General features: G+C 35.9%; 2 protein-coding genes and 1 non-coding gene across 4 annotated transcripts; 2 read left to right on the top strand and 1 right to left on the bottom strand.

Annotated features, from left to right (window-relative positions):
- Positions 1–213: 213 nt before the first annotated feature.
- On the bottom strand, positions 214–7,988 carry LOC111780601 (SEC12-like protein 2). Its single transcript, XM_023661046.1, has 10 exons — positions 7,609–7,988; positions 6,164–6,258; positions 5,701–5,851; positions 2,718–2,809; positions 2,528–2,621; positions 2,237–2,312; positions 2,039–2,159; positions 1,573–1,689; positions 1,420–1,487; positions 214–629 (listed from the first exon to the last, which is right to left on the bottom strand). The coding sequence occupies exons 1-10, from the start codon at positions 7,909–7,911 to the stop codon at positions 520–522; spliced, it is 1,227 nt and encodes a 408-aa protein (XP_023516814.1). The 5' UTR covers positions 7,912–7,988; the 3' UTR covers positions 214–519.
- A 2,245-nt stretch (positions 7,989–10,233) lies between these two features.
- TRNAS-AGA lies at positions 10,234–10,315 on the top strand. The gene has a single exon. It is a non-coding gene; the product is annotated as a tRNA-Ser (tRNA).
- Positions 10,316–11,971: 1,656 nt separating this feature from the next.
- Positions 11,972–15,550, top strand: LOC111797524 (probable sulfate transporter 3.3). Of its 2 annotated transcripts, XM_023680548.1 has the most exons (13): positions 11,973–12,387; positions 12,477–12,525; positions 12,632–12,839; positions 12,932–13,103; positions 13,389–13,454; positions 13,535–13,648; positions 13,729–13,845; positions 13,943–14,069; positions 14,143–14,429; positions 14,529–14,719; positions 14,839–14,927; positions 15,007–15,083; positions 15,273–15,550. In XM_023680548.1, the coding sequence occupies exons 1-13, from the start codon at positions 12,040–12,042 to the stop codon at positions 15,429–15,431; spliced, it is 2,004 nt and encodes a 667-aa protein (XP_023536316.1). In that variant the 5' UTR covers positions 11,973–12,039; the 3' UTR covers positions 15,432–15,550. The 2 variants fall into 2 exon arrangements, 1 of the variants encoding a protein (XP_023536316.1); XR_002815555.1 differs by lacking the exon at positions 15,273–15,550 and having other exon boundaries at positions 11,972–12,387; positions 14,143–14,415; positions 15,007–15,070.
- Positions 15,551–15,697: the final 147 nt, after the last annotated feature.

Raw genomic sequence — 15,697 nt, 5'->3', positions numbered from 1 at the left:
CTGTAAAGCTCTCAATGTCTCCCATAGCATATAGAAGCGTTGTGAAATACATACCAAAGCTTATTCTTAAAATTTTTGTGTCCTATGTTTATGAGATTTACAAAATACACTTCCAATTGGTTAAAAGAAAAGCAAAGATATTAAACCATGTACACCCAGATTTAGAAAGAAATAAAAAATTACATAGTAAGGTTGAAGAAAGTAACCTTGTAGTTTATGGATAATCTTTATGACAGCCACATTCATTTCTTTTGACAAGCATCCAAAAATCATATTCATAGGATGTGAATTACACTATTTAATGTTGGAGAGGGGAAAGGTTAGAAAAGCGACCAACTTAAGAGAGTAGGTGCAGGAAGATGTCAATTTTGAACATTAACAGAAATGAAGGAATTTTACCTATGACATAGAATTAGAACACTGCTTATTTGAATTTGAATATAATAAATACCAATGAAGATGAAATTAGAGTACCAATTCAAATTGTGTGAGTATGGAAGTTTCTTGATCGCTCGATTTTCATTTACTATGGGAAAAGGTGGGAAGCTCAAGCTTGAGAATTTCAGCATTGATAAAATATGCAGCAATGGCGATAAGCAAGATGAATATGATGACCCACAAGCTCATTCCTGCAGGGAAAATCAATCGTGGTTTAGTGATACCTCTGGCTTCAGTTGGCTTATAGATTAATTTAGTTTATTAACGATGTGCAAATTTTTACTCTTATGTACAAGTCATTGTACTACATAAATTAAATATCAAGTTTAGGTTAAAACACAATATATGAAGTTGGGACTTCTCACTAATTACCTTTACTCCATTTGCTGAATACACCATGAATGAATAACATTTTCCCAAGTTCAATGTTAATAGACATACAAGCAAATGTAACTAATTACTAAAAGCCGACAACTTGAATGTCAAAATCAGTACTTCACGACAGTGCCTTCGCTAACAAAAAAAAAAAACTGAAGGTGCACAGAGGAGGAGGGGGGAGTAGACAAGGGTGAGACAGCTCCACTAATAAGCTGCACTAAAGGCACCTAGCCATCTCAATTCCCCCTTTTCAATCACTCTCTTCTTATTCCTTGTGTCATTTTCAGTTAAATGAGAGAACATTTGAGAAAACAGACTTTCTAATAATATTTTTAAGTTAAATAGTTCCACATCTGCAACGTCAAGCACATTGTACCTTGACCCATTAACAACCGTGACCGACCAGAACAATCAACATAAAATCCTTCAAACAAATCACGCTGTATCTAAACAAGCCTGATATTAGTGATGGTGCAGTGGGGTTAGATATCATTCTTTATCTAGTCCATAAAGGCCAAGAGCAGTGAGGTGACAATTGACAAATGGCGGAAATGAAATGGTATACACTTGAATTATCAGAGTAGAAAGCAAGGATATAAGTACCTTTTTTCTGTTTCTCTTCAATTACAGTCACCCTAGCACTCGAGTCCATTGATGCGGAAGCCAAAGCCCTGTACTCAGAAGAATAATATCCTTGGTAATCGATATAAGTATGATGATATCTTATCATGTTAAATGGATATATTGGATTAAAACCTTGAATCGCGAGAAAAGCTCAGTGCAGTTACAAAACCAAGGTGTGCCTTTTTAACTATCTGTTGAACTCGCATGCTGGTTGAATTGATGACCAGAACATCACCCTGGGTTGTGCCACTACACCAATAATGAAGCAGAAACTGTTAGTCAAATGTATTAAAATACAACACTTTCAGATATAAAAGTAATGCATATTCAAGGGTAGCCAAGCCACTAGGGTAATAACAGAAAAAACGTTCCTTTGTTTATTTGGAACAGAAAAATTACTATTCGAGGCATAATGTTGAAAGGACTATCAGAAACAATTTTTTAGTCTCAACTTCATCTCATTTGTGATAACCTTTTGGACTTCCACAAGGGACAAACAGTTCAAAATAATTAAAATAGGAGGCACGACTAAAGTGTTTTGAGTGTCAAAATAGCAGATCACTTTCAAGAGAAAAAAAAAATCCCTTTATTTTATTACCAGGCAAGGAGTTTTCCATTAGTCGAAACATTGAATGCAGTAATATTATCACGAGTAATGAGCTTTGAGGCTACCCTCCTCCACGTGGTTGCATTCCAGGTTATAATGCTTCCACCTCTGCCTATTCAACACAATCCTCAACAAGATTAGATAACAGTAGGATTATCGTGCAAACACAAGTCAGAAGAAATTGTTTACCAGTCACTGCAGCAGTATATAAAACCATATTTCCATCAATGGCCATTGAAAATCTACATGAGATAAAAACCTCATCCTACAAACCGCACCAAGTCCTTAAATCAGAATAAAGAGAAATAAGAGTTGTAAATATTGTCAGGGTGGTTGAGGCATGAGATGACATCTACACCCATAGGGGTCCAAATATCCTGGGCATACCGTAAAGAACTTCTTCAAACATAGATGCAAGCACCTATAATACATCATAAAAGTCACTACATCTTCAAAATAATAAAACAACTATTTGCTTACATTTTCTTTTGTAAGAGAAGTTACTACACTTGATGAAGTCACATCCCACACTCTACAAGGGCCACCTAAGGAGACCAGATATTTACCATCATAACTGCAAAAATAAAACAACACCTATCACCATAACTTCATCGCAAAAAGAAGTTTTCATAGACAAATAAAATACTTGTATCATAATAACGTTGCAGACCTGAAATCCAAGTCCTTCACACTAGAATGGGCACTGGGCTCATTGAGAATAATGTCCAAGCTAGGCCACTTGAAGACCCTTAAATTTCCATCCTGTACTGCATTAAAATCAGAGAATAATAGTACAAGCTACATCTAAATAATACTAAAACACCATACAGCAATTTAACATATGCAAGCAATGAAATAGATGCAAAAAAACGACAAAATGACGGAACATATATGAAGCTATAGAAAAGAAAAATGAATGAACACTTATAATCAATAAAGAGAAAGTATACAGTTGCAGCCTGCGTGCCACTTGAAGAAATGCATAAGCTATTAACATTCTAGGTTCGTAAGTTATAGAATTTTGTGAGCTCCATTTGGCTTCTTTGAGAGATACCTTGCCTCCTCTCATTTTAAATTACGTACGGCTATGCAAAGTTAGTGTAGCCTAAAGAGACGGAAGAGAATTCTCTACGAATCAATCTCTAAACTTTTATGAGGGATGAAAGTGTGTCGAATGCATGAGAGAAACCCTTTATTTATAGGGATTTAGAGAGCAAACTAAAATCCAAGAATAAAAAAGGATAGTTAAAAGAGGATTAATCAAGGAATTACTCCAAGATTAACCTAATCCTACTACATCAATTCTATCCCTTCTGAAAACAATTCGTCCTCGAGTTTTAAATCGAGACTTAAAACAGGATGAAACAAACAAAAGGGAAACGCGATGGTTGCACAATACTCCAACTGAAATTTGCTTTCTAAATTCAGCAACATGCCAATAAAGCAGACCCAGGTGGTCACTGCTTATCATCATGAAAAATTATTCTTGAATCAGCTGCTTGGGGTACCGGAATTCCTCCAAATACACAAACTTGTTCACAAAAATAATTTTCCAAGGAGCAGACATTTGAAATTTGTCGTATGTTTTCTTTAAACCTACTTGATTCGTCAGCCAAACTAAAGAAGAAAATCTTGGTTCTTTAACTTCCTCCCCAATGGCAGCAACTTTTTACCAATATGTCCTCCAAGAATTTGAGGTTTTCAATTCAATAATTGCTCCTCAAGCTTAATACCATCACGTAACGACGTAGAATTAGATGTGTGATGAAATTTTCTTAAAAATCCTCCTTATGTTCCAAATGCAATCATATTGGCTTCCTGTAAATTTTTCCAACGTTAAACTCACAGGTTTCAACAGGCTTTTCCTCAAAGTCAACTTCATGGGTATTAATTTGATAATTTTCCAACCCATAAGTGTCTTCCACAACAGTAAAAATTTTATCACAACAGAATAAAACTTCATCTACATCAAAATATGTAACAAAATTTAAAAGAAATTCATCCTCTAAATCATTTGAACTTATCTGATGGTGTTCCTCTGGGTAGAAATCATTGGGACCAAGAAAAGAAATTCCTTGTATTTCAATCAATTCACCCCAATCAAGATCTTGAATAGAATTTCCAGCTGTACCACATATCACCAATTAACCCATGAGATTCGTTGTTCAATGGCCATTCTCATTTCGAAAGTTCTTGCTATAACAGCTTTTTCTTGGTTTGGCAACAGTTCTCTAATTTATGGTTCTTCCATTGTTGATTGATTCTGGATGTTACCATGCAAGTAATACGCATCAAACAAATTTGAAAGACAGTACAATGCAAGGTTTGGGAGGAACTTGAATGAGGAATGGTGCAACAATGGAAGCATCGCGGAAGAATGTTGGAACGAAAGTTCTGTTTATTCCTAAGAACATAATGAAAAACCACCCTCATAGGTTGGGTTGAGCGGATCTTGAATAAAAAAAACACAACTTTCGCCAAGTTTGCAATGATGACGCGTCCTTTCTTCTACAACATGGAATTTTCTTAGGGTTTGGCATACTTTGACTGCAATTTCATAGAGGTTTCGTGCCTTGTGAAAGGATAATTTTCATCTGCGATTTCACAACTTCGGATGGGTATCAACTCCCACTCATTCCAGTGCCTCAAACTCTCTTTTGAGTCCCCATATTGTGTTGTTGTTCTTTCAAACTCTTTCGCAACTCCTTTTACCTTGTTTTGATAAACCATTCTGACCAAATTGTTGGGCATAGAGTGTGAATTTGAATGCCCATACATTGTCCCTTTTTTTCTTTTTGATAAACTCTTTATTTTCTTTCGGTTCCTTTGAAAGCTTTGTAATCGACAATATTCGCCATATTTTCCTTCATATTCTGAATCGCTAACTAAATAATCAGAGGGGTCTCAACTCTCACATCAAATTCTTGAAGGACTAGTTTGGTTAAATTGTTGAGCACTTTCTTTGCATTGTCTGGACTTGGTTATGTTCCAAATTACATCAAAATCTTCTTTGGAATAACTAGAATTGCTAGAATCAAGATTTTAATAGATCTTCATAGGATTCTTCGAAAAAATCAAACATGGTGAGGTTGCTAGGCTGAAATTCCTCTTCTGAACCACTTGAATAAAATTACTTGAATCATAATAACAGCACTGTTTTTTAGTGTATTTATGGTTTTCTTGCATATACAAGTTGTTGTATCTTCCTTTCGTCACCTTTCTTTTGTTGTAAATTTTTAAATCTTTGCAATTTTTTGAACGTTTTTGAAGTTTCTTCTCTTTTTTTTGAAAAATAATACTCTCAAAGGTTCAAAAGTTCCCTCTTGCAATTGGTGTCAACACCAGGTCTTCCACCGACAAGAGCCAAGATTTTACCCAAGTGATTGCTCTGATACCAATTTTAGCCTAACGAGACTAAGGAGAGAATTCTCCAAGAATCAATCTCTAAATCTTCATTATGGATGAAAGTGTGTCGATAACATAAGAGAAGCCCTCCATTTATAGGGATTTAGGGAGGAAACTAGAATCGAAAAATAAAAAAGGATAGTTCAAAAGAGGGTAAATCAAGGAATTGTCCAAATTATACAAGATTAACCTATCCTACTACATCATTTCCTTTCCAAGAAAATCGACCAAATAGAAAAAATTCCTACCTCACCACCTGTAGCAAGCAAAGAGCCCTCATTATTAAATGCCAAAGCTAATTGTAGTCCAACATCTTCCAACTGGCTGAGCACCTCCTGAGAGAGTTTTAGCCCAAGTTTATTGTCTCCAGCGTCCTTTTTGGTATCCAATTTAAACAAGCTGAATAAGGAAAGCACAATATTAGTTACAAATTGACACTTCTCAAGTTACACCATGATACAATAGATGCCTCAATCAAATTAACCACAGGGTATGACTCTACACTGTAGTTAAATAGTATAGGACAATAACTTCTCTTAACAAAAACTTCGACTAACATACCAAATTATTGCAACTTTATTTTTCTGACATACATCATACATGCCGACCTAAAATAGTTATTAGTAATTTAAGATTTAAGCTGCCCATAGGTTCGTCCGAGAAAGAACTAATTAGCCTCATTTTCGGTTTATATCAATTTGTATGGTATACCTGCAACTTTTTGGCAAAGAACATATAATTCCATCTCCAGCTGGATGAACAGCCATTCTGTAAGGCAAATCAGAACCAGTACCATATTTTGCAACCTGGAAAGATAGATTACTAATGAATGCACAATGATAGAAAATGAAACTGAGAAGCAGTTCCATGAGAATTGCGTAAGTGATACCAAAAGATAGCACAAAAATATTGCTAAAAGTTACCAAGGAAAAAGCTTTCTACATGATCCAGATAAATCTAGAAAATTATGAAACTTTATGAATTAGAACAAACTAAAGAGGGGATATGAAAAGTCCTCCAAAGTTGACTAAATGGTGCAGATTTTTATTGAAGATGAAATTCTTTGGCATAAGATCATTGTGAGCAAGAATGACCCTCTCAACAGAACTATGAGATTATATTTCCAAGGGTTTTTGGATGACTGTAGTTAATAAATGCAAACCCATAACACAAACTATGATTAAAATGGTTCATATGTTCTCCTTTACTTATAGTTCAACATCATGTGAGGGTGGCAATCTCTATCCTCCTAGTGGAGAGTATATGTTTTAAATTCTCCTTTGTTGCTCCATGAAAAGGACATGATTGGTTGAATTGAATTAAGCTCGATAAATCAAACTGAATCTCCGACACTCACAAATACATAGTTGACCTAGCCAGCACACTCCAAAGCTAATTTAAACATAACACACTCCAAAGCTAACTTAAACATAACACACTCCAAAGCTAACTTAACATAACACACTCCAAAGCTTTCTCATAATCTTATCACAAGTACTGATAGCTCCCAGTATAAGATTCGACTCTGACTAACCACTTTCTGATATTTGGTTCCCCACATCTTACATGAGTTTTTAGGAATAGCTTCATGGTTTTCCATTACATCAACAAAAAGGATTCGGCTAGTTAGAAACTGAAAATTCTACCGCCTCCACACATAAGAATCTCCTACTTGTTTAGGGTGAAAATTCTCGATCATATTGGTTAGGAAAGCATCGATAACTATCTTGACCAGATTTCTTCTAAAATATAGGCCAAATATGCTGCCGAATCATATTGAGGTAGGAAAAATCAATGTACGCAAGCGACCCCTTAGATTCTCAAATCTTGTCCTATGCATACTTGGATATACTCGTGAAAAGCAATCGCCAGAAAACATACCAAACAAGATCATAAATTTAAAGGAAGTAGTGTATAGCGCCTAATGAGCAAGAAAATGAACGTTAGAAAAAAGTTCATAATTCATCCCCGTTTCTGCTTCACATTGGAACTCAAGAACACAGTTGTACAACCTATTGAAGTAGTAACATTTTGTGCTCCACTTAATAGCACAGACCTAAAAGAAAATAACGCAAACATTCCAGGAAAAGAAAAAATCGAGAAAGCGAGAACACGATATATAATCAGCGAAGAGTAGGAAGGGAGAGAGAATTTACAGGCTGATCAGAGAGAGAGCGGGATTCGAAATCGAAATAAGCGAGTAGGAGGGCATTGGAAATTCCACTCCGACCTTCTCCGCCACCGCCAGCAGCGGCTATGTAGTAATTAAGTGCGGCGGTTGGGTGAGATGGAGGAGATTTGTGGTTGGCGGAAATGTGAGCATCATTGGACTGATCTGGATGATCATTTTCAGATAGTGGAGGTTCCTGGTGGGAGTTGAGAGAAGTGAAAGGCAGCCAAGCGGCTGCGTAGAAAGGGACGCCGTACTTGCGGGAATTGGAAGGATCGGGGGTTTCCATTTATCTCTCTCGAAGCTTTGTCTCTCTGCCCTCTGCTTCCGTTGTGTCTGATTTGCTACAAATTTAGCGCGAATCTAGTCTCCTTCCGCCTTCTTTCGCCTTTTCTTTTTAAATCTTTTTTTTTTTTTTTTTAATCCAATTTTGACTTTTTCAACTTGTATCAAAATTATGAAATTAGATCTTAAAATGTAACCTAGAAGTAAAGATGGATTTATATAACTTTTAAAATGTAACCTAAAAGTTTGTGTATTTAAGATTATAACCTCCACAACATTAAACCCATAACCAACAGCTACATAAATCAAACCTATAAGTCATCAAAAATATTTACAAAAAAAAAATTACTTCTTCTTACTTATCTTTTTACCATTGTAATTATTAGAGATAACAATCATTCATATGATACTTTTCTCACTTATTATCCATAAACTTCTCTTTAATTAGGCAGCGAAAAAATGCCAACAATTCTGTGCAGCAATACCTTTAGGAGGAGGAACTTATTTGTGTCCGATCTTGTAGATTACCCTATTGGTAAGCTCACATTTTGGCACACTAATCAATGTTTGTACCTCTTGATCTCTCTCTTTCATGATTCTATCACTGCGTTCTTCATTTATTCCAAGTCTGGTTTTGAGAATGGATATTAGGCATCAATTGCATCGAACATCATCCCAAACAGAGTTGTTGGAGTACGAAAATTGTATCTCCCACTTCATAGCTTATTACATGAATTTTAATTTTATAAGAAAAGTGATATTTTCCGATACATCAACCTTTTTCTCATTTTACAAAACATGTACAACTGTTTCACTTTTTTTCCGACAAAACAAGACAAAGTTGTGTAGTTAGATTGTTATGATTTTGATTCCTTACACTTATTAAAAGAATGGTGTAGTAACATTTCTACTTGTGGTTTTATGTTTCTTAGTAGATAGACATTGGAGATGGAGGCATCGTTATCCCTCACAGATAGCCTTCCACCAAGGATATTGATTGGTGGTTGATATCGATATCACTAAACCTTTCGGTTTGCATAAATATGGATGATTAGGTTGATGGATGGGGAATGTGGGTGGAAGCATCATCACATAATGGGAAAAAGGTTCCACTAATGATGGTGGAAGGGGTCCCAAGGTTTGGAAGAGAGGCGAGAAAAGTGCATATGGAAAGAAGAAAGATAATGAAAAAGAGAGTGAAAAAAAACACCTCACCTCCAAGTTGTGCTGTGTTGTGTTGTGTTAGTAGTATGCCAAAAGCATGCATAGTGGGTGTATGCCTCAAATGATCTGAACCAAACAATGCCCCAGTCGCAGAAGCACTTCTCTTTTTCAACATTTCGGCTTTATCCAGACCCTATTTCCCCCAACTATTTTATTTTATGGTTCACATTCTGAACCCCATCCCTTCACTAAACATAGTGCTCAATGCCCTTCATCTTTTTTTTCTTTTTTAAAAAAAGGTTTCCCTGAATGCTTTTGGACCATAATACCATAATACCTTTTTTTTTATTATGATTATTATTATTATTATTATTGCAATCAAGACTCAAATCAACTAATATGGGAGGCCCAATTTTGTATTTTTTTTTTCTATTTTTTTATTAAATAAGAATATNTTTATTGACATGTGAATTTCATCAAGTGGCTGTATTATTACCCAAAAAAATAATGCCCTTCCCCACCCCCCCACTCACTCTAAACCCTTCCAACCGGATTATCATTTATTTTTTATTTATTTTTTAAAAAAAATTAAACTTATAAATATTATACTCTTAATTATTCTAAGACAAAAAAGGAAAAAACAATACCATAAATTCTCGTGAATAAATTAGTATATCTTTTTTGTTGATTAGACTATATATAAAGCCCATATCTTCCAGCTGAATCCTCTGTGCAAGGTCAAATAAAGTTTTTTAACATTCTTTGATTACAGGTTTGTGAATTCCGTTGGTCTTATTAAATTTTAAAAACGTATTGTTATTAATTAATTTAATTTCAATAAAGTCATGCATGTTAATTTTAAAATAAATCCAGGTAGTAGAAAGTTTAAATTGATCTTTGTTTAAGAAAAAAAAAATGGAACTTTTAGTTTTAATTTCATTAAGAAAAGAAATAATAAAATAAATGAAGTGCGAATGTCATAGAGTCGCTTCCTCCAAGATTCCGCACTAATCTTCGTGATCTGTTTTGTACAGCACCGGGCCCCACCAAAGATTCCAGAATCTTTTTTTTTTAATATAAAAATGAGACTTCATTTTATATGTTTTGATCCATTTTATTTATACTTGGATAAATACTTATTTTTTCCGAGAACCAACAACAGGTGGGCGTGCCGGAGTGGTTATCGGGCATGACTAGAAATCATGTGGGCTCTGCCCGCGCAGGTTCGAATCCTGCCGCTCACGTTTTTTGTCCTATACATTTATTCTATTATGTAGCCATTGTGTTCCCACCACGTTCCGTCATCACCCAACAACCTAAAACAAGTGTAACCAGGAATTGGTTTGAAGTTTAGTTAATATTTTTATTTAGCGTAATATAGATATTAATTTGGCCACTTATTTCCATTTATGATGGAATCCAATGAAATAGAAGATTTGGAAATCAAAATGTGATCATTAATTTATATATTACAAAAAACATATATTGTAAATATGATTATGAAACTGACAAATGGTGGAATATGCTTCACAAATTACTGATTACCACAAAATACAAAAAGTTGTCTTCTCCAACACATTTTCACCTTTTTTTTTATTTAACTATTTCTTTATTTCCCCCACCAAATTTTCCGTAATAAATAATTGTCCTTTTTTCCTCTCGAGATTATTATATATGATTTTTTTCAATTTTAAAAAATATATTAGCTTTGTTATTTATAATTTTTTTAAAAAATAATATTTCAAAAGGTTCATTTAAATTTAACATTTTTTTTATTATACATAAATTAAGTAAGTTGCGTGATCTATTTTTATATGATAATGTGTTGGGCCATATTCCTTGACCAACCAAGATTGGTACTTAAATTTGGCAACCACCAGACAAGTATTTTTGTGTGGTTCTAATTTCTGCATGTTTAGGATTTTCATGATGCTGCGTGGGGTGCTCTTCAATTTGGTCATTATAAAATAAATTTTGAGAATAAAAGTGATGAGATCTCACGTTGGTTAGTTCAAGAGAAGAACAAAACATTATTTATAAGGGTGTGCCCTTTATGAACGTGTTTAAACAACATAAGTAACATATTAAAATGGTTAATTTGAAAAAGTATGAAAAGAATGGAAAAGAATAATAGAAGGAATATGCGTGGTAAAGGTAAAAGAGAAAGTAGGATGAAATGAAAGGCAACCAATGATCTTTAATTTTTAATTTTAGACAAAGGCGTTTAAAATCATTTTGGGACTTCCTTTTTCTTTCTTCCTCTTCTTTTTCCCTTAAAACTTTTCCTTTTTCTTTCTCCCTCTTCCTCTTCTTTTTCCTCTAAAGTTCTTTCTTGACGTTGAAATCATATCTTTTGTATTATTTATTTATGTATCATATTTGCTGCTACATTTGTAGAAGTAATAACTTTTTTTTTTCTTCCACTTTATAACATTAAATTTACATTAAATAAGAAGACTAGAAATAGAGAATTTAGATGTCCTATTATTCTTTTTCTCATTTCATCTAATCTGGTTCGATACAGACAATTGACATATGGAACAACCTATTACGTGCGTGACTAACTTGTAGTAAAGGTGGTACGTAACTTAATACGTAGTATACTCCAAAACAAACAAAAATGATTGATCAAGTAGAATCTCTTTAAGAATGCAAACAATTATTATTATTGTAATATAAAATGTTAATGAAGATGTTGTCTCTTAGTTACTTATTAATGTGCTCAACTTTATTTAATTTAATTTAATTAATTTAGAAGATGATGAGGAGGAGGAGGAGGATAAATTGAAACTCCATTATTAGTTGAAGAAAAGTAGTGCATCACATCACATTCTGACCAATGATTCAATTGTGATAAGGTCGGAGCCCCCAAAAGACCAATCATCTATGTATATATATGAATAAAGTAGCAAGGCAAGGCAACCCCCCATTGTTCTGAAACAAGGAACCTACCTAAGGCTGAATTATTATGAGCAAGTCCAAAATGGGCGACCCCGACAACAGTAATAATAATAATAGCAATAGCAATAGCAATGCCAGGAGTGGTCCGGCCGCGGAGCACTGTGTGGACATAGTTCATCCCGTGGTTCCCCCTCCGCACAGAAGCGGGTTGCAGAGGCTAGGCAACCGGCTGAAGGAGACGTTTTTCCCCGATGACCCTCTTCGGCAGTTCAAAGGGCAGTCTCCGGCGAGGAAATGGGTGATCGGGGCTCAGTATATTTTCCCGATTCTTGAATGGGGGCCTCATTATAATCTCAGGCTCTTCAAATCTGATGTTGTTGCTGGCCTCACCATTGCAAGCTTGGCCATCCCTCAGGTGTGAGTTTGGATCGAGATTAATAATAATAGCAATAGCAATAGCAATAGCAATAAGGTTATTTTTGTTTTGTTTTGTTTTGTTTTCAGGGTATTAGCTACGCTAAGCTTGCTAATCTGCCTCCCATTGTTGGGCTTTGTGAGTGTTTTCTTTTCTTTTCTTTTCTCTTCTCTTCTCTTCTTTGTGTTTGTTTGTTGCAAGTAGAGATTTGAAGCATTTATTTGTGGTTAAATTTTAATGGAAGATTCAAGCTTTGTTCCACCACTGGTGTATGCTGTTCTTGGAAGCTCAAGAGACCTGGCGGTTGGGCCTGTATCAATAGCATCGCTTATACTGGGATCCATGCTGAGGCAAGAAGTGTCCCCCCTCAAGGATCCCATACTCTTTCTCCAACTCGCCTTCACCTCCACCTTCTTCGCCGGCCTCTTCCAGGCCTCCCTTGGCTTCCTAAGGTCATAATCCAATCTTAATTAATCCAATTATTGTTATTATTAAAAAAAAAAAAAAAAAATCTACTACTTTTCTTTTCTTGGCATGCATGCAGACTTGGGTTCATAATCGATTTTCTGTCCAAGGCGACTTTGATTGGGTTCATGGCGGGGGCGGCCATTATTGTGTCTCTGCAGCAGCTTAAAGGCTTGCTTGGAATTACCCATTTCACCAAACAGATGGGTTTGCTTCCTGTTTTGACCTCAGTTTTTCATCACACTCACGAGGTATAACTCTTTTTTTTTTTCTTTTTTTCTTTTTTTAAAAAAAGAATATAAGAGAACGCAGACATGGGTAGAGACAACAAACATATGTACATGGATCACATGTAAAAGCTTAACACTGATTCTTTTGGTAATCACGTTAATTATTAGAGATTAATTATTAGAAATAAATTTAAAATCTCCGACAGCAAAAAAAAAAGCAAAAGAAGAATTAAATAAATAATAATGAAAAAGTTGGTGACCTTTTGTTTTGTTTTGTTTTGTCTGTTTGTTGGTATTTGTGTGCAGTGGTCGTGGCAGACTATACTGATGGGCTTTTGTTTCCTTCTCTTCCTTCTAATCACAAGACACATTGTACTTTTCTCTCTCCTCTTTTCTTCTCTCCTCCTCCCATTATTTAACAATAACTTTAAATTAAAATAAATTACATACAGAGCATAAGAAAGCCGAAGCTGTTCTGGATATCAGCCGGAGCTCCTCTAGTGTCTGTCATTCTTTCAACCATATTGGTGTTTGCATTCAAGGCCGACGCCCATGGCATCAGCACAGTAAGTTGGAGTTCACAAAACTTAATTGGGAAATTGTGTATTAGAATAATAATGATGTGGCAATTGGGAAATTGTTTCAGATTGGGAAATTGCCACAAGGCTTGAACCCACCTTCATGGAACATGCTCCGTTTCCAACACTCCCATCTCCCCCTTGTTATTAAGACTGGCCTCGTCACCGGCATCATCTCGCTCACGGTCTGCGCCTTACAACATTCGCTTCCCGCAATCATTGTTTCATTTTCGCCTTCCCTTAAATATATATATATATATATACATACATACATATATGCAGGAAGGAATAGCCGTGGGTCGGACATTTGCAGCTATAAAAGACTACCGCGTGGACGGCAACAAGGAAATGATCGCCATCGGCCTCATGAACGTCCTCGGCTCTTTCACTTCTTGCTATGTCACCACAGGTTTGTTTTATCCCTAAATCTCCACTTTGTTTTCTTTAATGGAATCGACTCAGGTGGTGCATTTCATTTGTAGGCGCCTTCTCCCGGTCCGCGGTGAACCATAACGCGGGGGCCAAAACCGCCGTGTCTAACATCATAATGTCCGTCACAATAATGGTCACGCTCCTGTTTCTGATGCCTCTGTTTCAGTACACGCCCAATCTGGTGCTGGCCGCCATCATCGTCACCGCCGTTATTGGCCTCATCGACGTCCCCTCCGCCTACGCCATTTGGAAGGTGGATAAGTTCGACTTTGTTGTCATGCTCTGTGCCTTCTTCGGCGTCATTCTCATCTCTGTTCAACACGGTCTCGCCATTGCTGTAACTTCTCCTCTTAAAACTCACTCACTTGTGTTACTAATACAAACATAAAATTGATATCTATCTAAAAATCCATTTGGGGTCTGGGTGATCGATCAGGTTGGCATATCCATTTTCAAAATCATCCTGCAAATCACAAGGCCAAAAACAGTGATGTTGGGGAACATACCTGGAACAGACATATACAGAAACCTTCACCATTACAAGGATGCAATGAGCGTCCGAGGTTTCCTCATGTTGGGCATTGAAGCTCCAATCAACTTTGCCAACGCTACATATCTCAACGAAAGGTTCTTCTTATAACCCCTCACATTCAAATCCTATGTTAAGGAAGGAAGGAAGGAAGGAAGGAAGGAAGCCTAAATATATATAATACTCATCTCTCCATTTGGCCCTTTGGTTTGTGAAGGATTTTGAGATGGATAGAAGAGTATGAAGCTGAGGATGACGTGAAGAAGGAGGGCGGTGGCCTGCAGTTTGTTGTTTTAGAATTGTCAGGTGAGCTAAGTAATTCTATTTTGTGTTGAAGAATATGGAGGTGGATGATGTAAAGTTAAATTGTAAACTGTTGTTGCAGCCGTGAGTGGTATAGACACCAGTGGAGTCCTGCTCTTCAAGGATCTAAGAAGAGCATTGGAAAAGAAGGATGTTGAGGCAAGTACCTTCACTACTTCATCTCGGCCACTACTTTCACTACTTCATCTCGGTCACTACTTTCACTACTTCACCTCGGTCACTACTTTCACTACTTCATCTCGGTCACTACTTCACCTCGGTCACTACTTTCACTACTTCATCTCGGTCACTACTTTCGATAATATAACTTCTCTTCCATTCATACAGCTTGTGTTGGTGAATCCATTGGGTGAAGTGTTGGAAAAGTTGCAAAAAGCAGATGAAAATGGAGAGATTTTGAGGCCAAATAATGTGTACTTGACAGTGGGAGAGGCGGTTGCTTCGCTATCAGCAACAATGAAGGGACAATGCTCAACTACTATATAGGAACCAATCAACGACGATTACTCTCTTTTATTTGTGTCGCCTTTGCTATACTTTCAAATAGCTAGGTACAACACAACAACAATACCATAACCTAAATGTTCAAATGTTTGTGTTTTCCTCTCCACGTCCAAATGGGTATAAAAGAAAAAAGAAAAAAGAACAAAAAAAGGTTTTATATTTTTTCCTAATTAGAATTTATAATATACGATAAGGATTATTGATAGAAGATAAAATTAATTAGTGATTGCAAATGGGAGGTTTGTGAA

Source organism: Cucurbita pepo, chromosome LG01 (assembly GCF_002806865.2).
Source record: "Cucurbita pepo subsp. pepo cultivar mu-cu-16 chromosome LG01, ASM280686v2, whole genome shotgun sequence".
NCBI lineage: Eukaryota > Viridiplantae > Streptophyta > Magnoliopsida > Cucurbitales > Cucurbitaceae > Cucurbita > Cucurbita pepo.
Note: the sequence above shows the minus strand (reverse complement) of the source record. Positions and strands in the feature narration are given on the sequence as shown.

What these genes read in the sequence shown, in the direction of transcription:
- LOC111780601 (XM_023661046.1), bottom strand. Translation starts at nt 7,911, where the DNA reads ATGGAAACCCCCGATCCTTCCAATTCCCGCAAGTACGGCGTCCCTTTC. An exon ending in GCTCTCTCTCTGATCAGCCT is followed by an intron (nt 6,259 to 7,608) that starts GTAAATTCTCTC and finishes CTATCTTTCCAG; the next exon opens with GTTGCAAAATATGGTACTGG. An exon ending in TGCTTGCTACAGGTGGTGAG is followed by an intron (nt 2,810 to 5,700) that starts GTAGGAATTTTT and finishes AATGCAGTACAG; the next exon opens with GATGGAAATTTAAGGGTCTT.
- LOC111797524 (XM_023680548.1), top strand. Translation starts at nt 12,040, where the DNA reads ATGAGCAAGTCCAAAATGGGCGACCCCGACAACAGTAATAATAATAAT. An exon ending in CCGGCATCATCTCGCTCACG is followed by an intron (nt 13,846 to 13,942) that starts GTCTGCGCCTTA and finishes ACATATATGCAG; the next exon opens with GAAGGAATAGCCGTGGGTCG. An exon ending in TGTTGTTTTAGAATTGTCAG is followed by an intron (nt 14,928 to 15,006) that starts GTGAGCTAAGTA and finishes CTGTTGTTGCAG; the next exon opens with CCGTGAGTGGTATAGACACC.